General features: G+C 36.7%; 1 protein-coding gene across 1 annotated transcript in view; it reads right to left on the bottom strand.

Moving 5' to 3' along the window:
- Positions 1-3,957: 3,957 nt before the first annotated feature.
- KDM7A (lysine (K)-specific demethylase 7A) overlaps positions 3,958-24,670 on the bottom strand; it is a gene marked incomplete at its 5' end in the record, with an annotated part of 35,440 nt that continues 14,727 nt past the window's right edge. Inside the window, 11 exons of the mRNA XM_008936917.1 lie at positions 3,958-4,189; positions 5,014-5,281; positions 6,421-6,506; positions 8,364-8,572; positions 8,718-8,866; positions 10,385-10,482; positions 15,086-15,240; positions 15,781-15,905; positions 17,358-17,567; positions 18,439-18,528; positions 22,865-22,956. Of these exons, the coding sequence (XP_008935165.1) occupies positions 4,095-4,189; positions 5,014-5,281; positions 6,421-6,506; positions 8,364-8,572; positions 8,718-8,866; positions 10,385-10,482; positions 15,086-15,240; positions 15,781-15,905; positions 17,358-17,567; positions 18,439-18,528; positions 22,865-22,956 (1,577 nt within the window). The remainder of the gene's footprint in view (positions 4,190-5,013; positions 5,282-6,420; positions 6,507-8,363; positions 8,573-8,717; positions 8,867-10,384; positions 10,483-15,085; positions 15,241-15,780; positions 15,906-17,357; positions 17,568-18,438; positions 18,529-22,864; positions 22,957-24,670) is intronic.

Genomic DNA, 24,670 nt, shown 5'->3' with positions numbered 1-24,670 from the left:
GTTACTAGGTGTTTTCTGTTGAGTTGTGTTTGGGTTGGGTTTTTTTTTTTTTTTTTTTTTTTGAAAAATGGATGTTGCAGCTTTTAATGTTGTTTAACCACCAACAGTAAGGCCCTTGGTTCCATTTATATTTCTTCTGTGAAAGAGCAGCTCTGGGTCCACTCAACCCTAGAGCTTCGAACAGCTTTTAATGGTCTGGAAGTATTATGTGAATGAAACTCTGGAAAGACACTAGATTTGGGGGTCATGGTGGGGACCTGAAGAGACAGGTGGGCACGTGGAGCCTAAATAGGGCACTAGTTACAGACTTGCAGTACCAGGTCGTTGTAGCTTTGGTTCTGCTTAGTCTCCACAGGAACCAAAAAGGGGGTAGCAAGATTCACATCAGCACTGACTCCGAAACCCTGCAAAAATTGTCGGTGCTCACAACTGCATGGCACTGTGAATGAAGGCAGCTAATGCCTAGGGAAAGCTGAAGCTTCTTAAATGTGATCATGATGCCGTGCTCTTTAAATCTCTACTGAAAGGAACACAAGCACTTCACCACCAAAAAAAACAAACCCCCTATGTGATCAGAAAGCAACAATTTTAACTCTCAACATCTAACCCTTTCAAAATTGTCTTTAAGAATGGATTCATGTGGAGCATTATAGGTTGCATAGGTAACCTACCTCAGAGGTCAACAAAGGCTACCTTGTAGCCAGGGTTTATTAGCAAGTATAGTAGAAGAAAAGGGAAAGTTGCTGGAAGAGTCTTTGATATGGTTTCTAGGTGATCTTTCCATTTTCATGTTTGTTTCATTTGTTTTCAATTGCAGGAACATGAGAACTTAAGAGAATGGGAAAACCTTTACAATATTTCATTTCCTGTTGTCCTGTCTAGAAAAAAATTTAAGTTTTATGCCAAATCCAAGTTACTTGACTTTTTAAGAAAGATTATCCTTGAAAACAAGTTACCATAGCAGGCTTAATTCTCTTTGTTGTCCAGTCAGTGTTCCCTACTCCCTCCCTCTTCCACCCTAAGTGAGACAGCAAGGAAAAAAAATTGAGCTTTTTCTCTCCACTACAAAAACATAAGGTTCAGTCCATCTACAGAAAGATTGGCGCAGTAGTATTTTCATCTAGAACACAACAAAAATATCCCTACATACAAGTACACAAAACAAGTGAGGTCACCACATCCTCTTCATGAGCTACCAGAAGATCTTTTTTCCCCCCTTTTGTTTTTCTTTTTTTTCCCCCCCCCTTTTTTTTTTTAAAAAACACTGCTTATCATGGCAATTTCTTTTAAATTACTTGTTCTGAGGTGGAACATCAGAATTATTTTCTGCTGGAAGCATGGACATCTGAAGAAAACGGGAATGAACCTCTGCCTGTTGACAGTCTGTGAAGAGACTATTACATAAATCCACAACAGTGGAGAGCCACTTGGAAAACAAATAAAAGGTAGAAAGTAAAGAAAGAATAAAGCCAGGGAGAAATAATATATATGGGTCCAGCCACATCTGTGTTCCAACAGTATGATACAGATAAATAATGCAGATGGTCAGAAAAGAGACTCTGTATAAGCCACTCACATGTCTAAGAAAGCATACGCCGTATTTTAAAATTCCTTACTCCAGATTCTATTCTGGCATACTTCTATTTCAGATAATTGTATTAAAAATCCTGCCTTTATTAAGAGAGCACTCATTCTTCATTCTGCTCTGAATCTGATCCCTGCCCTAAACTGGAATTTTCTATTCTTAAAAATTATACAGCCAGCAAGAAGGAAACAGTTTGGTTCAATATGCTAAAGCTAAAACAGTCTCCAAAGCCTGGCAGGCATTAATCCATTTGCTCAAGCTTAAGCACAGAGAATGTGTATATAATTTTAAATAATATTGACAGCATAGTTTATTTCTTTGACTTACTTTGGTGAGAACATATTAGAAGACAGTGAAAATATCCTCTTTCACTATTTCCATCTGGAAAACATAGCACCTGAGAACAGCAAGTACTTATAGTCACTTTGAGCACCTGTAGAGTACCTCATTAGCTTATCTTCAGCTTTTTAGAAATCCTCTCTTACCTCCATTTCCAATAGCCTAAACAAAGTTGATAGCTTGCATTAAATTAAAATAAAAATAAAAATTTCACTCATATGCACACATATAGAACTATAAAGTCAAGTCAATATAATGTAGAAGCAGGGCTGCAAAAAGCACTTTTAAGTTATCATTTCCAAGCTGCAGAGAAGTAAAGCTACGAAAGCTACCTGACTTATTTGCAGCTGCATTACGTTGCAGTCTTTCTCAGTTTAAAAACAGCATAATGTCATGCTATATAGTTTTGACCCTGCAACAATCAAACCTTCCTGACTTCAGAATTCTTTCCATAAATTTGTAAAGGCATTCATAATCTACCCTGGACAAAAATAACTCTGCATAAATATTCTGGAAAGCCCACCTGAATTTCTTTTTAAACTACAAAAAGAGAAAACTATTCCAGTATAGAATATGGAGGAAGGAAAAACTGGTATGGAAAGTTACATCAGTTCAATGACTTGGATAGCTATGCCCAAGTATTCTTACTCTTCAGCAACAAAAAAAAAACCCAAACAACCAACAACATTGTTGTCACTAGCATATTAATTTTTACATTTTGGCTGGACCCTGCAAAATGCCCTTTTTCCAGAATCAAGTAAAAGTATTCCCCCTTTCTGCCGTCATCCCCAACCCCTAAAAGTTAAATATTTAATTTTATATTACAGAAAAATACAAATTTTAAATCAAAATTATTTACAATAATTCAGAATTGGCATTTTCTATCGGCTCTGTATGAAGCCTGACACAAACGATCAGTCTAATACGAGTAAGCTACTTAATGCTTATATATGCACCAGTTAAGACTTTTAATTGGCTGTCTCGCCCAGCTTTGAAAGCAACACATTGTCCTGCCTTCCTGACTCTTCAGCCAAATATGTTTAAAGTACAATATTAATATTTGAACTTTAATGCTTCTTCCATGCTACATGAATATGCCAAATCTTAAGACTGCAATGTTTATCTTATGAATTATTTCAGAGTAATTGTTCTGAAGAAACATTTATCTTAACTGATGTCCCCATTCCTCCAAAAAGATATATGGTGTTTCCCACCTTTGTACCAACCCTTAAATAACCTGTACAAACACAGTTTCAGGGAGGTTTTTTACCAAAGGAAATCATCACAGACAGATCATCAGAAGGAAAGTTACACACTCCAGTTTGGAGGAAAGGGGTGTCATTTGAAACTTGTTAGCTACTGGACTGACACAAGAAGATTCTTCTGTCTTTAGGAGTCTCTTCTAATACATCAAATAAATAAATCTCTATTAAAAGAGGACAGGTCAAAAAATAATCAAGCTGGCAGACAATATGCAACTTTCAAGTCAACAGAAGCCCAGCCAATAGTTTACAAAAAGCAGGAAAAAAAAATAAGATTCCATATGCCTTAACTTAAAAAATAATTAATAATGCATCTCACCTCTATTTAAGACTATAATCTGAATATCAAATTTAGGAGTCCAGACTAATCACAATTAATGTGGCTCTCCACTGCACCAAACATACATTATCAAAACAATTAAAACTTTCACATTCTTAAATCTAAATTAATAACCTCCACAAAAGTTTTCCAAATAAATAGGTTTCTTAAATGAATTTAAAAGTTGACAAAATCTATCAGAAATAAATTATTGATAAACCACCTTCATCATCTTCCCCTCGTTAATTAGGTCAGAAACTACCAGCAACAAATGATATTCAAAGCCCTGATGAGAGACTATATCTCACAGTCCATGTCTCTCTGAAGATTCCCCCATTCCCATATGGTTATTGCTGAGCAGGTGTGGCACAGTGAAAATGCAGCATTGGGTTGTTTTTTCTTTTTTTGTTTTTTTCTTTTTTTTCCTTTTTTTTTTTTTCTTTTCTTTCTCATTTTTGTTCATCAGGCAGTGTTTTATATGGTACATGCAAGTCTGCTTCAAGCAGAGGAATAACAGCAGCTCCAGGCTCTGTTGCCCTCAATACTGGTCTGTGTAGGAAAGACAGCAGTAGTAAAAGTAGCAGCTACATTAAACAAAGAAGCGTGCATGGCCGTTCCGGTTCAGCTTCAGGATCTTCCCGAGGCGCTGTTTAGCAGTGGCCATTCCTTTCTTTGGACGTTTGCCTGAAAAATGAAATCAAGTACTCCATCAGGAACTCCAGAACAAATTTTTGTCATCGTAATTATCTTAAGTTATCATCGCAAAGACAAAACCTGGCTTTCAAGCTGAAGCAGACAAATTTTTCACCTCCATTAGTTTAAAAAAAAAAAACAAAACAAACAACAGCAGAAAGAACCATTCTTCATTTGTGAAGCAACAGTTCTTATTTATTTGTGACTCAGACCTGCAAAAAACACCAGGAATTATTTTCCCTACCTCTGGCTGGCATTATCATGAACAAAATTATCACACTATTTACAAATGTTTCTTTTTTTAAAGACAGTGAGAGTGGTAGAGGAGAACCTAAAAGTGAGCTTAGTGGATTTTGCTCAAGTAAATTATTCCCTTGTGTAAATTATAGAAAATAAACTAGAAACTAAAAACTAAATAGTATGATCATCAGGCTATTTTTTGAAGTGTCATAGCTTTTAAGCCTTCACTTTCACAACCAAATCTGATTCAGGCCAGCATTTCAGAGTATAGTTGTGGTTCTGTTCCCTGTAATAAATGCGTAACATACACCTGCAGAGATGCACCAGTAGCTATGAAAGTTTCATCTGGCGACCCACCCAGTTAGAGCTGTCTTAATTCCACCTCCACACATTCTATGACAAAATCCGAGTGTCCACAGAATGCCCATTTCATATTTTTTCTCAAGATCTAAGCATGTCTTTTTTTTTTTCCCCTCATCTGCATTTAAGAGCTCTTTTTGATGTTTACAAGCTCCTTTTCCTAATCTTTTTTTTTTTCCTCTTCACTTTGTCACAAGGACAGAGGCAAACTTTACCTTTTGTCGCCTGGTTGCTGATTGGGGGTGGATTTGCTGCTGGCCTCTTTGTTGGATGAAGTGGCACAGACAAAGACGTTTCACCATAGGGCCTGTCAGGGCTAAGGCTGCCATCACTCAGCCGACACTCTCCTTGGATTAGATTGGAGTCTCGTGTGTACTTGCCATGCTGAAAGCTCAGGCTGTTGTTGTGGACCACACTTCTGTTTTCCTGAACTTTATGATTGGCTTCTGATGCCTTGGTATATTTTTGAGTTTTACTTGTATCCTAGTATGGAAATGAGAAGGAAAAAAATAGAAGTTAAAACTGCCTGGCTACAAGTTATAGTCTGCAGAAAAACTCCAGTTTTTCTAATTATACCACTGTATCTTTGAAAAAGATATTTCACTTCTACCAGTGTCTGACTACTTTATGATTCCATCATTTCTTTTAGCATAGAAATTTCTTAAAAATAAGATACAGTACAGTATCTCCATGCAAGTTTTTCCATACACACTGAAGTGCAATGCTGTAGATTAATTACACATATTAGCATGCTCAATTTCTCTGTTTTTTGGTTTTAGTTAGCTGAGATCAAAACAAATGCAACTGCTCTTGATTAAACTGGCTGCTATAGCAAGCCATACCATAACCATTGACCACTAAAACAGGCAATTTGCTTTCAATATTCAGCTGATGAGAGAAAAAATGTAAAATTGAGAATTACAAACTTTAAGGAATATCATGTAGTTAGATACTCTTACAAAAAAACTACAAAGCATACAGTTAAAATACAGCTATTAAATACCACTGTTGTTTTGCAACTTTAATTGTTCTGTTTAATTGTTCTAATAGTTTTAATATAGACAAATTTAGAAGTACAAAAAAAACCTAGCGTATAAGATGCACAACCTTTTGTTTATATATTCCTTGCTGGATCCTACCTGGACATCAGAGAGCAAAAACTTTCCTACCTGCTGGCTCTTGAAAGGCTGTATCAGTTTGGCAGTACCAATTTCCTAAGCAAGTCTATCTTTACTATAAATACTATCAATAGGTTCCACTTGTTCTGATGCTCTGGTTGGGAATAACAATGTGTAAGCAATACAGTTCTTCCCCAGTTAGACTGAATGTAAATTTACATTTTTTTATCAAGTATTTTTTATTTTTCAAGATACCACCCTAAGCATCTTACTGCTAGCCACTATGACAGAAGAGAGTTTGAAAGGAAAAGAAAAAAAAACAAAACAACAATGAAAAAAAAAAAAATTGACAAAAATATACTATTCGGTTACCAGAACCACAAGTATCTGTTATCAGACACGCATTGTGGAAAGACCTGGCCACCATGCTGTGTGTACTCAGAGCTTCATGATCTCTTTTTCTTATACAAAAATGTGTTCAAAATGTTTGAAGTATTGCTTTACCTGAGGGGTAATCCTCGAAGCTTCATTCAGGTGTCTAGCCCATGCTGAAGTCCCCAAGTCTCCTTCCTCTTCCTTCACAGACCTGCCTGAAAAGAAGTTCAACAAGCTTCAATTTTAAAACCTATAATTAGTAATACAAAATTAATTATACATTTAAATAACTTTAAAATGAAAAAAAAAAAAAAAGGGAAGGAAAACACAATGAACAATATTTCCTAGATACAAAATAAAATTTCTCAGAGCTGCTTGGTTCCACACACTAAATGAGGAAAACAATCTCACAGTACAAATAAACCTAATTAAAGAGCCATATGCCACAGCAAGAAGGTCAGACAAATATAGGCACTCATATTTGAAAGCACTGATGTTGAAGACAGCTTACGTTTTGTTACACTACAGTTTTCTACCATGGCTTTGTACCATGAGGAGTTCATACAAAGATGGACATTTAATTTGCAGGTATTATTGACTATATTGTTTCTAAGCACTGACACGCTGTTCAGGAGGGAAGAACTATGCTAACAGGCCTATAGAAGAAGTGTCCACATTGAAAACACATTTACAATACATTTAATTTGTAAAATTAAGGGTAACCCAAGACACCACTTTAAGTTTGGAGAGACCAAAAGGTTTTGCAAAAGCTGCTAGCTAAGAAGCACAGTTTTATCTTCTTCACCCGTGAAATGTGGCACATGCACTAAGTCTGACTGGAACAGAATTTTTTCCTAGCAGTCCATATGGTGCTATATTTTAGATTTGTGGCTAAAACAGTGTTGATAACACACCAAAAGTTTGGTTGTTGCTGAATAGTGCTCGCACAGGGTCACAGCTTTTCCCACTCTGCTCCCTGCATTAAGTAGGCGAGGGGTAGGCAAGAGATAGGGAGGGGGCACAGCCAGGACAGCCGGCTTGAACTGGCCAAAAGGGATATTCCATACCATGTAACAATATGCTCAGCAATAAAAACTGGGGTGGAGGAAGAGGCTGGGGAGAAAGGCAGTCAGTCCTCCAAGGCAGTCGGTTGCTCAGAGTCTGCTTGCAGAAGGCTCCAAGTGATTGCCTTTGCACCACTTGTTTATTTTCCTCTTTCCTTCACTTAAACTATTTTTATGCCAACCCATGAGCCTTCTCACTTTTGCTCTTTCTATTTTCTCCCCCATCCCACAGGAATTTGTGGGTGCTGCTGCTGCTGCTGGCCTGAGCCAACCCACCTCAATTTAGAAACCTGGCTATTAGGTTTTTCATAAAGCAAAGAATTTTCAAACATAATTACTCTCTTCCTCTCTGTTTGAAGAAGTCATTTTGATTCCTTTGAGGTGATCAGTGTTAATGTTCTGCCATCATTCCCAAAATGCATTTAATAGATGCCTGTTTCCCACAGACATCAGAATTCCACTGACCAGAAATATTACCTCTGAATTCTCCTCTTCAAGATTACAATCTCCTTCAATGCACTGCATTCATAGCAGAATTTCAAGAACAAAGTCAAAGACACATGAAAAAATAACCAAGTAGATTTCTATAGATATCTAACTAGCATGCATACCATGAAAGTTGCAAACATGAAGGTTCTATCAATCTTTCCTGAAGGAGATGACACTTCCAATAAGGACACTATACTTTCAATCTAGCCAGAAATTTGTCACTCTTCTAAGGATGCCACAAAACTTTTAGATGGCAGTATTTAGATGTATTCTGATGACCTCTCAAGATAAGTTTGTCTCAGTTTTCAGAAGTAACATTTAGGTTTTGTAGGGGGGGGGGAAAAAAACACTACAAACCCACACACAAAAACACAATCACCCAAAACTCTGGCCTTTCAAAATATTGGTCTCATTTACTTAACATCTTGACTGCAAATATAAAAATTTAACTTTAAGTGCTTATTCTGAGCAGTTTGATCCAGAGCAGAGAACAGCAGTGTCATTAATTCAGATACTTACCACATTCTATTGTTCTGTGGCTCTGAGATGGCTGTCGGTCTTTATGTCGGCTCCTGGGGTAGCTTCTGTGTTCCTGAAGAGAGGTTCTTTTACCTGTGCAGTCTGTGCTTTGAGTATGACCTGGTAAACATGTAGTATAGTGCAATCCTGCCATTGAAAGCATGCCCTGAATAGCTTCTTCTTCTGTACTTGTCGAGGTAGGACATTCCCTAGAAAAATAAAGGAGTATTAAGCAGTTTGAAATAAACCACTGTATTTCTCTGAAAGAATTATTTTAACATTGTTATAAAGCAGAATTGTAAATATGTGTGAAAAGGTTGAACAGTTTATGAACACATGCCATAATGTGCTTACTTTTTACTGGGAGTTTCATTTCTGGATGGCTTCTGGGTGTTTTGACAAAGGTCTCTTGTGACCTTAGATTCCTCTTTGAAATTTGATGTTACTTCCTGCTTCTCTTCATCACCTGAGCTTTCTGACTCCTCTGTGAAGGAATCTTTCTGCTGAAACAAGAGGAAACAGCACACAGAATGGTCACCATGTCTCCTAAATAGAGATGCTACTTTAATTTATGTTAAGTAAAAAACACAAAAACTTCCAGGTCCAACTTCTTGCACTTAATTTGAATATAGCAACTGAGACGCTAAATATCCAAATTTTTTAACACTGATGAGTACATAACTCCAGCAATACAGAAAGCATCTCTGAAACTCATTTTCTTAGGCGAAACACTACACCCATTAAACCACGCACAAATCATTGTAGTCTCTGTAAAGAGTGCATTATTTACTCTTATCTCCAATATTCAAAGTAGAGGAAAAAATATGGAATTAAGGTTTGAAGCAGCAGCCAGAATGGATGTCTATTACATGTAACGGGACACATCCTGCCTCAACTGTTTCTGGTTCCTGCTCGCACAAAAGACAACTTTCAGCAAACAGCATCTCTCTGATGAGTGACAGAAGCTCTCATGTAAATCCAGAGCACAGCAGGAAGAGATACACAACAGCTGTTGCCTCTCTTCCAGTGGCACAGCCTCATTTCATGAATGAAAGGGCTTTTCAGCTTCTGCTGAGATTACAGCTTGTATGAGCAGGAGCTTTTCAAAGTTGAGTCACTTGTGGTTGCTCCAATATGTCTTTATGTGAAGCAAGGGCTACAATAGATATGTTCCATCTTGGTAATTCAGACTAATCTATTTTTAACAAGCACAGGGAACACCACAATTTATTTTTTCAAGCTAATACATGGCATTCAAAAAGTGTTGGAAGTGGAAGATGAGAACATAGAAGGATCATAGTCCTTCAAGACTGACACCACTATCCCTATCATAAAAACTGGAACTTGAGTGAATGAAGTGCATTGTATCACCAAGGGATGTTTTTATACAACAGCCTCATTCACAAGAGCAGCTTGTTCATCTCTGACACTTGGAAAGTAACACAAATGGGCAATTCAATCATAACTATGACTCAACGTTAGTAATAAAGCTATTATCTTGTTTTGTTGAGATCATCTTTGGTGCAACATAAAAACATAAAAAAGATTTACAGAAGCTAGGGAGACTGTTCATTTTGGATACATCATTACAAAAGACAAATTTAAATGTGAAGAAAAATTATTCCAAAGATACTACTACGAATTTAGAGGCAGAAAAATATAGATGGAACTGAGTAAATAGCGTTAATATAAAACATTTCATTCAATGACCATGTCATCCAAAACTGGCTACATTATCCTGTGAAGAAATATCACTTCTGAATAACTATTGATTCTGTCTTAAAAAAAGAAGTTTGCTGAGTCAAAGCTGCCAACAATGTAGTTTAGGAAAGCAGACGCAGCCAACATCATAAAGGCCCCTACCACTTATTCCAACATCTAGATAAGGTATTAATTTGAACAATAATGAAATACTTTGTTATTGCTCTTTTACCACAAAGTTTGACCAGGTAAATTTGAAGTGGGTGAGCAAAATTATATGTAATTGCTTTGTTAGCTTTTGTGACTCTTTCTAGTTGTACCTGTGTAGTGCAATCAGGCTCAGATTCTTCTGAATCAGAAATATCAGAGTACTCTGAGGATCCATTCCTGAGTTCTGATTTCACACTTTCAAAGAACACTGTAGAAAGAAAAATTAAAATGTAAGCCTCAACATTTATTACATATAATAATTAACAACTCTTTTGGAAGTAAAGAACAAGAAATGCATATTCAGTTTTTAACAGTCTGCAAATAAAAGCACATCCACACATTGATCTGATTCACAAGCCAAGTTTGCTTAAAACTCTAGTGAGGTGCCTACTGCTGACCAATAGACTCCTTGAGTGACAGACTGAATGAAGCCAGAGAAAGAGAAATCAGTACAGCAGAAGTGTATATTTTTCTCTCTCCCACAGGGCACAAACTCCACAGATGTCACACCTTGGGTAATTTCTGCTTTTGTATATAGACTGGAGTCAGAAAAGTTAATTTGAAGTAATCTTCAATATCACTTTGTCTTAGACTTTTTGACCCTGGAATGTCCTTTTTTAAAAAAAACAGCAGTTATACAGAAACACTAAACATGGAAGTCAGAGGATATTAAGTTGGTTAAAAAAAAAAAAAAAAGACTGCATTATGTGCAATTTTACTTTTACACCACAATTTACTGGCATATTCTGCCTGACTTGTGCTACTACAGAGCTACCTGTCAGGGTTAAAATGCAGACCCTATTAAAATATTACTGTGATGATACACAGCATATTTGCATTGGTTTTCATCACAGAAAGACCTGAAAAGGACAAGGAGAGGATATATCAACCATACACTAACTGGAAATTGAGGTGTCAAAAAGGACTCAAAAACACTGATGCACGACAAAGCAATCAATCAAATCAGCCACCTAGTCCACATGGCTTACTTAAGTGCTGAAAGAACTCAAACATGAAGTAGTTGAGCAGCCCTCTGAAGAATGCATTCTTAAAGTACAGCATATGTCCCAACCAACCATGAGTAGGAACACACATTTGCAAGTGTTTGAAATCCAAGCCTCAAGGTCAGTGGGCTCTATGTGTACCTGTGTCAAGTCTGCTGGCAGAAATCTTGATTCAGTGCAAATCTGTGAAAGACTATAACATGCAGTTTAACTAGCAAAGTTTTCAGATAAAACCAAATAGAATATCTTCATGAATGTGAGTCAAGAAGGTAGCAGGTAAAGAAAGTAACATAACTTTAGGTTTTCAAGTATTTACAGTTTCATACAGAACGATGCTGAAGACAAACCAACATTGAAACTTGTTTTCACTCCAGAGCTAATTGCCCTGTGTGAGTTTGCTTTCAGCAGTTTTATATGAAATTCCATAAGCAGAAGACAATTCTTCTTGACTCATCAATTATGCAAGCATAAAAGATGTACCTGTAAACCCTGTCTACACTGCAATTGCAATAGGATTTTGTTCCTACTCTAGACTGTGGGAAGGCTTATAAATAGGCACCAAATATTTTTGAAAATATATTATTGATTTCTAAACATAACTGGAAATTATTTTTATAGTCAGAAGAACAGTAAGAGTGAGACAGATTACCAGAAATAGAAAAAAATGAACGGCTGGGACCAAAATTGAGAGAAGACTAATTAAACTTAAGACAGTATTAGAAAGAACTGTAAAAAATATCTAAACACAGTAAATAAGCAGCAACATTGTGTATAAAGTTAAGCTAAACGAAGTAACGCTCAGCAGATGACAATAAAATGAATATTCTAAATTACTGTAGATCAAAAAAAAACCCAACGGATTTCTGATAATTCAAGCCTTCAGCTCATTTCAAAAAGGCAAACAAAATTCTAGGAAAAGCAACAGCATATGAATGACAGAGACAATAATACTGTTCTATAGCTCAAATTAATTTTCTTTGGACTACCACATTTTTCAAGGAAAAAAATAAACTGCTCCAAACAGAGACAATTTAAAGGAAGGCGCAAGACTAATTAGACCAATTAAAGATATCTAAATATGCTCACATGTGGAGCTTCAGATCTTAGGCAAAAATTAATGTGTAAATCATGAACCACAATTTTAAAATAAACAAATTTCACAACGGCTCTTCAGGAACTTCTCTGTCTCAAGGAACTGGAAAACTAACTATTAAAATGAAAAAACTATGAAGAAGAAATGTGAGTCTTCTTATAAGGAGGCAAATGATTTGGCAAGACAGAAAAGAAACTGGACCTGTACATAATCAGCTATATACAGATAATACTAGATTTATAAAAGCAATGAATACAGAGTCACATACTTCAGAAGCCCTCTTGTCTCCTCACAGAGATTAACTGATGATACCTTACTAAAGGGGAATAATTATTTGTAATCTGCCCACTATCTGGTAAGATGATCTACACTGAACAGCTACAGCCACCTAACATTACTGAGACATTCCTGGTTCATTTGGGGCTGCATACTGGCACATATGACATAACACAGTGTATGAGCCCCAGATCTGATCCAGTTTGGCTTTGCCAATATTCCTATATGCAGCCAAACCACTGACCATTTTTACTGCTCCTTTATCTTGCAAGCTCTCCACAACGCAATCAGAGAATAATACCTACCCAATTTTTTTTCTGCCTTATATTCAGGTTATGTATTAACAGGAGCCTCACGTCTTCATCCATGAATGGAATTTGTAACTGAGCTTTATAAGAAACACAGTCTAATGCTTTTTTTATTGTGGTTGTTTTTGTGAATTACGCTGGTAATTACAGTTGTTACTTTACAGTGAACCAGCCTACTCTCAGATAAAGTTGTGTCTCTGCGTACTTCCAGAGACTGGGAGGAACACTCCAGAAATCAGGTGAATGAAAGCAGGCGTTACCTGTAAAATCAGATGCTAAGCTACTGTGAACTCAAAAAAAATATCTTAAAACACCTTCCCTTCATCCACACAAAGTATCTTGCTCTATTAAGCACAGCACTTGATCTTTGTCTCTCTGATAACACTGAGTCACCATTTAGAAGCAGGGTCTTGGCATGATACACAAAGCTATACAGAGCTTGATCTGTTTAAAGGCATCTCTCTGTGGACATTGCCTCTTGGCCTAAATCCCAGTAAGAACAATGGAGGGTGGCAGTTGTTCTGGAGACAGGTAGTTCCTTTTATGGAATTCTTGGCAGAAGAGTATCCTCTCTCTTTCTCTCCCGTTAACACAAAATAATCAAATGTAGGTGAACTTTAATAGGGAAGTTTGAAGACTCTCACTATTTAATTACAAGTATTAGCCATAGTATCGAGTACTCGGTTTCTGGCACAACAATCTCAAGACTCACTTTTACATCTAAGTTAAATTTCTTACCTTTAGATACACCCTGCCATATTCATTCCGTATCAAAGAATACCAACAATTTTAAAGAAAATCTATGATTTCTCTGTATGATTTGATCTTTGATTCAAGTGTAAAGCTTAGTTCAATTTACTGAGCTTTATTTTGAAAATGGAAAAACACCACATAGACTTAACCTTTCACTCAACAAGCCATTTACCTTGTTGCTTCCCAAGAGGTATCTCTTTCCTGTGCAAGTTTTTTAATACTGTCCTCTGTGACCTTTGGAAGTACAGTTAATAGGGATCATAAACTGCTCTTTTAATGAAAATAACTGAATATTTTATCCTATCTGACAATGGATTCAAGTGTTGTTATGGACTGCTGCACAGGAAACTAAGGGAACTCTAATTCTCTAGAAGGGACTTGTTATCTTTTAAGTGTTGACCTCAGTTTCATCATACTCTCTGAGCCCTTATAAGCTCTACTGTGAAAGGATGTGATTTTTATAATTAAACAGAGAGCTGAACAGCTATGTAATGACCAATCTGTCACTGCATACAGACGGTGCTATTTAAAATAGGCACTGAAAACAGGCATTCAGTATTGGTACTTTACTAATATACTGTGTGATCAGCACTGCTGAACACTTGGTGGGAAGTCTTGACGTTACAGAAAGAACAAATAAAGATTAACTCCTAGCGAAGGATGGCTTAAAATATTAGAAAGTGAGGTTAAAGCATTTTACAGACAATCTAAATTCTTCCCCAGCCTTGCAATATTTTTTTAATGCTAGATTATGTTTGATCAATTTTATGGAAAAAACCTATTCATTAGCAAAACATACAATATCGTATGATCAAGTATGTAAACACCAAATGGTACATAATAGTGAAATACAGGAGAGGTTTAAAATTAGCTACGTATTATGAACTTTTATCCTCTACAATGAATGAACTTTTCACACTGAAGTATGTATTGATCAAGAAAAAAAAAAAAAAAAAAATCAGCATTCTTATTACAAAACAGACAAATTGGTGTTCATCTAGACTCCACTCCGAAAAATGGTGGACACAGTGGTCAAGATGGCACCAACACAAAAAGATGAGGTTTACTTTTCAGCTCTATCCTGTTAGTTTCTTCAGTGGACAGAAAATATTTGACAAATGTTTTGTTGTACTTCTAATATTATTTCTCTGATCTATTAGTTTATCCTCTGTATAGTTAGGTAAAATGTCAGTTAGTCTTCACTATAGTTAGACCCTCTTCAAGATAATCAAAATGTTCTTGGAGATGTCCCTGCTTATTTAGAGATGTCCCTGCTTATGGTGGGGAGGTTGGACTAGAGGACCTTTGAAGGTCCCTTCCAGCCCAGACATTCTGTGATTCTATGGTTCAGCTGACAGGACTCAGAGACAAGCTTACTGTTCAGTGGTTTCTGGGCATCTGCATTGGCTTCTTCAGATCCTGAGGGCTGCTCTTCTACCTTAACAGTCATCTTTTTCGACCTTGTCCTGTCATCTTCATCTTCACTATCTGCTGTGTAAAGACTTCGATCTGTAAATGGGCGTCTCTCATCTCTGTCTCACAAAAAAAAATTAAAATTTAAAAAACATGCCACATTACTCTTAGAAACATGAAGCAATTGTTTTCCTTTCGTTATTTACAGCACACTTCTGAGATACAACATTAACGTTCTCTTATGCTCCTCTTCATTCCAAATGGCACATATTCTCAACTTACTCCTTATACAATTGTCATTTCCATAAAGATGCGAAGTTTTACAATATTTTTCATGAGAATTGCTGTAATAGATGGATATAGAACAACCGATTCTACTTTGAAGCATTCCCCTTCAGTACAAACCCAACTGAGCAACTGAATGAGATGCTGTAACAAAGGAATATGCAAAGAACTGTCTCCTCTTTGCTCCACAACCAGGGCTCCACTAGGGGACAGCAAACACAACAGGCAACACATTCCTCCTATATTCCTAACATGAATCTTACTGGTAAAAGAGACCTTGGAACTCCACAAACAGAAAAGAAATGTTACCAACAATCAGCATGCTCCAGACCACAATGACTAGGAACAAGTGATCCAAAATCAACCCTTTGTACCTTATTATTCTCCCATTTGACAGCAGAAGGCGAAGATCATTGTCTTTTGTTCGCCATTCAGGTACTGTAGAAGATGGCTGAAAGGGCTTGTTAAATCTCCCATTCAGCTTTGGGCTTGAGATATCCTAAAGAAATAAAACACAATGCTGCTTATTATTTATGTCTATAAATTTGGTTGGTTTTTTCTGCACTCCACAAAAGCTTAAACTCAGCACTAGGACCGTTACCCTCCTGCTAGCCAACTGAAGAAAGCTCAGACAAAACATGTCTGGATGTGAAAAACAGCAGAAGGCATTTTCTTCTTCCTTGAATCATCTATGCTCTCCTGAAGTGCCTGAAACAAGTACAACTTCACTATAAAACTCCTTCTGTGCCTCCTTTGGAGAATTATCACTGTCTTCAAAACACAGAGATACCGAAAGAGACAAGCAAGCCAAAAACTGGGCTTGGAACTGATAAGGCAACTCCTGGACTGGGTATGTGGTCCTTGGAATTAGTATCCCAGAACTGATTTATAGTAAAACATCAATAATAGAAAGTAACCTGCCACAAGCAGAACTTAGCTCAAAGCAATTTGCATCTGACATATGCTCTGAAGCAATCCACAATACGTTTATGTGCCAAACCAGGAATGTATAAATTTACTTTTTTTTTTTTAAACAGGTCAATACTGATAGTAAACACTATCTATTTCTACATCAAGTGAAAATGACTAATACTCCTAAGCATTGGTTTAGCCATGAACCGCATAAGTTAACTCTTTGTGGTAAATTCTAAGTTCAACTTCCCGTCTTTGGGAGTTAAATGAATGTCTTTCGTTCACGTTTTATGAAGATCAATATAAAGACCCAAATCAGTATTTCTCCACTATTACAGTTCATCCTGTCCCAACTAAATTTGTCAACATTTTTTATTCTCAGCAAGCTACCTATTTCCTTTCATAAAACTACTTATTTCCATTCTCTTACTCCTCCCATTTCTGCTGCTGTGTTTTGAAGTCAGGTCAGCAAATCTGAAAAAATGAATTTTTCAATAGACTGTGTTTCACTCATTCGCTCCATGACACCTTTGTCATAAAACCACAAAGTCCACAGCCCCACAATGTAGACCAAAGGCAGCCTTAGGCTTACTACTGGTAGTCACACAGGAAACAGGAACATGACAAAAAAAACAAGGTTAATCAAATTATAGTAATTGCAAGAAAAAGCCATCTAAAAGCACACAGAGAAGCAGGCTCAGAGCCTCAGCAAAACAAGGCTTTGCAAGCTCCTTTTTCTTCATAGAACAGATTCAAAGTAGCACTTCATAGCTACAGCAGTCCTAATTCAAAAACTATATTTGAAGTAGGTAGCAGATTCAGGGCAATTTCTTAACCGGAAAACTGAAGGAATTTAAAAAAAAAAAATAAATAAAATTTACCAAGAAAGCGAGAAATTCCTGTCAGGAAAACTCAAATCTATCTATGTCTCAAATGACAGTAGTAGCCTGTATTCTTATGCATGTTAAAAGCTTTTCCCTTTTCAACAACGATCAGAAATCTACTCTGTTTTTTTTCTCACACATAACTTAGTACTTGCCTCCTCCCACGGTGACATCTCCAGCCTCTTCAGTACCTCCCTGGTGTGGAGTTCCAGGATGTCCAGGTTAGAAGGAGTTTTAGTCGCATGGTCTCGCAGTTTCCTCACCCTTCGTCTGGAGTGGTGAGGGGAAGTTGTTTCATGTGAAGACCGTGAAGTTGCACACACACCAAGAATTCCCTGAGTTTTAACTGGTTTGTTGTTTTCCTCCTTTAATTAAAAACACATACTTCAGAATAGTCTCAGAGGAATAAATTCACAAATTTAAGTGCTGCTTCTTATTCACCTAATTAAATGTAAATTTTATAAATAAAATTGTTAGATCTTTTAGAGAATTCTACATATTTCCTATGATTTGATGTACAAACTTTAGTTCTACTCCACCTTGTTCCCATTTGGGGCTTTTATACCCTCCCATAACAGTAATGCTTAACACCAAAAGTTACCACCAAAACATAAGGTTTTATTCATGAAGGCAGCATATGGTAACCATGCATTGTACCCAACAGATCACATTTCTCTTCAGTTCTCAGAACTGTTCTCTCCACATGCAAATGGGAAAATCTTTCAAGAATCAATATTCATTAAGAAATAAAGAAGCAAAACCACTAGTGGTATAGGAGGGGAAACAAGAAAGAAACACACTGACTATATAACAAATAGTGAAAAAATACAGGAAAAAGAACAAATGCGATGACAGCTGGACCAGAACTAACAAACAAGAGGGTAGGAGAATGTAATATGTATAGAATCTCAGATTAAACTCTTTAACAACATGTTCACAGTAATTACTGTGAGTAGTTATACTTTAGAACATTTTAGAAATACTGACCTACAAATAATTTCACTGTTAAAAATACAAAAAAAAAAACCAAACACATACAACACCCTCGCTATACATTTTCTTTATCTGAAATATCCATAGTATTCCCAACAGTTTTCCTCTTGATCTTCTATTATTAAATGAATGTTAAATACATTAAAAGGTTAATAAGGTCAATCAAAAGCATAACTACTACAGAATTCCCTGATTCAAAGATTTTTTTTCTGAAGGCTTATATAGGGTTGCCTCTGTTCTTACCTCTACTGAACGAATCACTTTTGAGAGCTCTTTTATGAGATGCCCAGGCCTAATGTTGTCTGGAATTTCAAAGGCGTGTTCTGTTACAAGCTGTGTGCAAATGTGGAAGAAAAGATACTTAATTGATTTTTTTTCAGATAAAAGAGGAATATGAAATAAACAAATGTACAGGGAAAAAAGGAAACAAACAGATTAATTTCTGTAATCATGACTGCAAACTGCTGGGACAGACACACACACTGAAGCTTCCAGTCCAAGCTGTAGAAGGAAGCAGATAACATTCAATGTTTCCAAGAATTCAGAGGATGGGTGACACAGAGCCATACTGACAAACACCTGATTTTTCTTCGTCCTCTCCATACAGTAATCAGTTTCTTTTTCTCCTTCAGCATGGTCAGTATAGATTCACATTTCAGAAATTCATTTGTCATGAGCTTCAAAATCGCTAAAGACTAAGAATTTCACTATAGCAAACAATTTAAAGAACAAATCAAGAATAATAATCAGTAACAAACATGCAGATTTTTATATATCTACCTCACTTTAAAATTACCTTCTTAGCTTATTCAGAATCTGATATGTTACAGAAAGTGATTCAAAAAAGCTATTCCCTCTAAAAAAATTTAGGAAACTGTTAACAGTTTGTTTCCTTTTGAAGCAGTATCAGAGACTGATTTCATATATATGTAACACCAATCTAAGTAAGTCTAAATACTCTACAGTTAGATCTAGTAAAAAATGTTTCATATTTTGTATGTATAGTTTAAATATGCCTCAAAACACTTTCCGTTAGACTTAGAGAAAAGAGCACTCACACATAGACCAGAATGACTGATATCAATTGTGCTATCCCCTTCATCAACTATGTAAATGGAAAACCATCCCACAATCACTTTCAGCTACCCACATTTCAAAACTGAGATTCAGCAGCAAAATTATTGCCAGAAGTAATTTGATACTGTTTGTGCATTTCATTGAACCTGGCTTTCTCTCAGTCATTAAAACAAATGCTCTCTCTGCTGCCCAGAAAACCAACACAGACATATAAGCACAGTACAATCATTCATTTCTGTGCCATTAATTCTAGAGGAATGATTAAATCAGCTGATATTATTTACCACTGTTCATTCTTTGAATGCATCACCTCTAGACATTCCCACTTGGGAACTCAGCACGTCTGTCACTAGACTGTATAATTTTTCCAGGAAGTTACTGATCATTTTAGGACCATTCAGTCCTTTCTACTTAAGGACTTCCCCCTCCCAAAAAACCTTCTGTTCATGAAGACTTCAAGAGAAAGTGACTGATGCAACCCTCCCAAACACCAACTTCAAAGTTTCTCTACTTTAAAAATACTGAAAAGCCTTTCTAACACAGACTACATCAGAAGCACATAATTTTGCTAGTATGATTTACAGTAACTGTTTGAGCAAAGTTAAGTTCTGCTGGCAAGCTCACTTGTTTGCCACCACAAAAAAAGTTATCGATTTACACCAAAACTTTCTCAATTAAGACATGGTTTGTTGGTGTTTTATTTTTTAATATCCTTCCAAGCAACTTAAAATATGCTAATAAATTCCAATGGATATATAACCTGACAGTCTGACAGAAGGAAAGGATGGGCAGGAAATATGAATACCTACAAATGCCACATATGAAAAATTACTATCATTATTAAATAACTTGGGTTTAAGTTGTCTCTGCGTGCTGGTTCTTGGAAAAGGAACAAGCAGCCCTTGGAACTGAGCAATTCTCTCAAACTATACTAGGGAGAAGAAAAGCAACAAAACGGCCTAAGTATGTCAGATGTAAATTGCAGGTAAAGAAAAGACACGATTCATTCAAGAGCTTCAAGAAATGGTTTGGCAAAGGTTGCAAATATACAGAGGAAAAGAAACAAACTGCTTAAATCCAGATATAGAGATTTTTAAAATTCCTGGTAGGGAAATATATCTACCCAACTTTGGAGACTAGCACCACAATGAACTATATTAATACTTAGAAACACACACAAAAAAAATGAATATAAAATAAAAATAATAAACCTCACATTCTTCCCTCCTCAGAAAAATGCAAGCATTTTTTTTCCTTTTACAACAGCTACTACTATCTTTTTTTAAGACAAAGAACAGTTGCCCAAAATAATCTTACATGAAGATACTTATTCTTATATGAATCAAACATCTGAAAAATTGCATCTGAGACCTGTTGCTTACACAAGCTGGAAGGAAGCCAGAACTAAAATCCAAGAGCTCAGATGACTGGATAGCTCATCATCATTATTGTGTATATTAACTAACGTGCAGGCTGACAACCTGCACCAAAGTAATCAGAAGACACGCATATTGATAAAAGCCTTGCATAAACTGAATTCAAATCAAGACATGAAAACTAAAACAATTTTAGCACCCCATCTCTATTCTCAGCATTTTGTACTTTTCGGTAGTTTTTTTTAAGTATTGCAGAAACGAAGATACAGCTGCCTTGCTAAAGAAGAGCTTGAATCTTTCCAGCAAATAGTTTAAAACTATTCACTAAGATAGTTCTCACATATGTCTTGAAAAGACATAGTCCATGATAAAAATGGGAAACCTCAGGAGCAGGTTTCTCATTTGAGGAGTATTTATTTGTCATTTCTTTTTCAGAGTCTGTCTGAACCCCCCAGCACGAGCAGGTCATACAGCAATGTACAAAACTCCCATCTTCAGTTGCACACAGCTACAAGCCTATCACGTCCACAGCCTGCTGCAAAGAGAATATCAGCTCACTTACAAAGCAGTAGCTAGACAAGATGAAGGCAAAGTACACAACATAATAGCTGGTGGACAGCAGCCAGCACTGTCATCAGGTCACTGATGCAGTGCAGTTTCCTCACAGTTGAAGTGTCTGTTCAGCCAGTGGTTTGGGAACACTCACAAGTCTCATTAATAAGAACTCAGAATGCAGCATGTGCAATTTTATTCCACAGAAGAGTAGGCAATCTATCACACTGTAGATGAATTATTAACCAAACTACTTAATGAGCAACTAGCCAGTACACAAATGCTGCAAAACTACACTACAGCAATCTAGAAAAGAGGAATTCCAAACCCAACTTCAAATTAACATAAGGATTTATACAGGCTATGTTTGATCCCAGTTATCAGCAGATGATTACTTGTCTTGCTGCTTTATCCATGCTGTTGATGCAGAGATAGCTTGAATGCACACATGGTGTAACAGCTTAGGCACAACATCCTGTAAATACTACCACACTGTTTACTAGCTAGCTTTGATCCAGAATGGCAGCGACAAAGAGACACTTGAGAACCAACACAGAGGCCTAACAGAGGGCCAGCAAAGTTCACCTGGAAGCAGTAATGCTGCACAGGCTGGACCCCAGTGGATTCCACACAGAGTAACCACCTCTGCATTTGCACCTCATGTTTAGTTCCATGAAGCACATTATGTTGGATGCAGCATTGTGCATCATACCTGTTCACAGAATCATGGAATACCAAGTTGGGAAGAACCTTGAGGATCAGTTTGGTTCAACCTTTCTTGGCAAAAGCACTGTCTAGACAGGACAGACCAACACCCTGTCCAGCTGAATCTTAAAAAGTGTCCAGTGTTGGGGAATCCATCACTATGCACCACTGTTGTATAGCAAGTTCTCTTACACAGAAAACTTGTGGGCAGAAAGACCAAACAGATCTGCAAGGGCCAGTTCAAGTCAGTAAGGCCAGCAACAAACTAGAATTAATTAGCTCAGTCAGAACCAAACTGCCTATCAGTGAACAGCACTTCCCAGAAGCATAGGTTCCACAAGGGCTTATTAGCTCAGTCACCAGAAAAGACACATGGAGTTAGGCCAGCCTCAGTGTTGTGCCAAAACAAAGAAGCTTTCCTGGAGAGCAGAGCAGCAAAGTCAGTATAGACAACATATTAATGATTTTACAAGTTTTCAGTACTCCACTGAAGTTAATATCTTCACATGAACCGAAACTGAGCCTTCAGCAATAAAGGTGTACCTGAAATGTGCCCTCCAGAGCACATTAATGGAAAATGCTAAATATCAGGCAGGGCATTCCATCCCTCCATTGCCTCAGACTAGGATGAATAAACTATATAAACAGATCTGTTAGAAAAAAGCCCCACCCTATCATCTTATCCTCTAGCATTCTTATCCCAACCTGAGGTGAAGCAAGATTCTAATTCTCAGCTACAATACATGAGTTTATTAATTGGTCTAGAAAGATGGTACTAGCAGCATGGAATATAAAATGGTCATGATGAGTCTTGCCCAGATCAGCAGTCATAGTCTCCATAGATCTTCCAGTACTCATTAACACATAAAAATAATCTTAAACTTTAAACAGACACAGACTTTCAGTTCTAAATCAAAACAGAGTTCACCAAAATAGCAGACAAAATCACTTATACTTACTTCTTTTTTCATCCATAATTTTAAAGCAGTAAGTAAAGCCTTCACTCCTTGCACTAAATAGCTTGGAGGCTGGAAACCATCTTCCCTCAGCTCTAAAAGGATACAGATACCAATTTAGAAACATACTAACAGTGAAAACAATAGAATCGTACCTATCTTCAAACAATAAAGTTGCCATTATGCAATAGCACAAAAAAAAAAAAAAAAAAAAAAAAAAAAAAGAAAAATGGTGAAAGCAAATGAAACATGACGTCTTGTATTGTATGTACATACTGTAATAAAAAAACCCAAAGCAAACACCAAAACAACCTAACCCTAAAGTGATTCTACATAAAAGTCTTCTTTTTTAACTTATTCTTGTGTGAATTAGGGGTAGTTTACAAAACACTAAATGTCAGTTAGAACAAAACAGATCTAAAATACAGAACAAGAGAAAACAAATTTCAAGAAAGAAATCATTTTTATTTCATTCAGAAATACTTTAGCCCAAGGGGACCAGAAGGATGTGGGTTGTATCTCTAAATTAGAATTCCTATTGCTTATTCCCATACATACAGCAAATGGTTCACACCAGCACGCTTCCACTCCCCGACCATCTTCTGTCACCCTTCCAATTACCACAGTTCTCCCTCACACAGTTTGCATCATTTTTCCTCCAAAAATCAAAGGGAGTTGGGGGTGGAAATCACTCTGCTACAGAAGCTGCTCTTCTTAAAAAGAACTAGTGCTCCCAAGTGACTGCAATTCCTTTTCCATTTTTCTCCTCTTCACTGGGAAAAAAATGAAGGGAAAAGACAAAAACTCCACAAACACTCAAAAGTAGATTGTAACCTTGCCACATGTTTCTGACAAATATTTCCACTCATCAACAGCAAATGGATCAACAGTAGAACTAGGTGGCTCATTTTATTCTCTTAAAAGAATACACTAAGAACACTATTTTTATGGATGTATTAGTTTGCTGGCAGTAAAAGGGAAGTTCTGTTACTAAACAGCTGCTCTTCCCTCTAAGATGCCTCCTAGTTGTTAAGGGTAGGAGAAAGAGCATCAGGCCTTTGAGCTGTAGCAGAAGTCTTCCTGCCCACTAGCTCACTCACTTGATAAAATTTTGAGAATACAATGCAGCACCACAGGCTGGATTTTTTAGCTGCAATACAAAAGAATGCATGATGTAAGAGTAAGCAAAGTGAACAAGCATCAGGACAGATGAACAAGTTACCTATTCTGAAGTCCAAAGAACTATGTAGAAAATCATTTAGGTGAATGCCATAACACAACATAATACAACACTTCTTACCAATGAAAAGCCAAAACCAAAACTGTTTATGACCCTATAATCATTTTATAAAAAGAACCAGAAAGGTACATTGTGCTGATTTTGCTCGCTGACCTGAATTTCACATAAAGCACCGCTAAGAACCATATACTCAACATTTTGCAGGTTGGTCATCACCATTATATCATCCCTTCTTTATAAAACAATGGATACTGGCTAGTAAACACCCAATTCACATGAGTCTTGATGCCAAAGTCCAACATCATCTTCGCTCTGGCCATGAAAACCTCTATTTTAATTTTTTATGATGGTTTTATAGATCATAGCATTGTTCTGCAACAAAATATCTGCTAAGCCATAAATTAAAAACAAAATGAGAAGAAGCTTCATACCCCTGCCCTAAGACACCAGTCCTAAGAGTCTCCTAGCCTGTGTACTCAAGGAGTCATGGGAGAAAAAGGGGAGGAGGAAGAGCAGAAGGGACTTGGGACACAACTCATAGTTAGCTAGGTGATACAGAAACACACATC

Source organism: Merops nubicus, unplaced genomic scaffold (assembly GCF_000691845.1).
Source record: "Merops nubicus isolate BGI_N331 unplaced genomic scaffold, ASM69184v1 scaffold9800, whole genome shotgun sequence".
Lineage (NCBI taxonomy): Eukaryota > Metazoa > Chordata > Aves > Coraciiformes > Meropidae > Merops > Merops nubicus.
The sequence above is the reverse complement of the archived record's forward strand: the minus strand, read 5'-3'. Positions and strand labels throughout refer to the sequence as shown.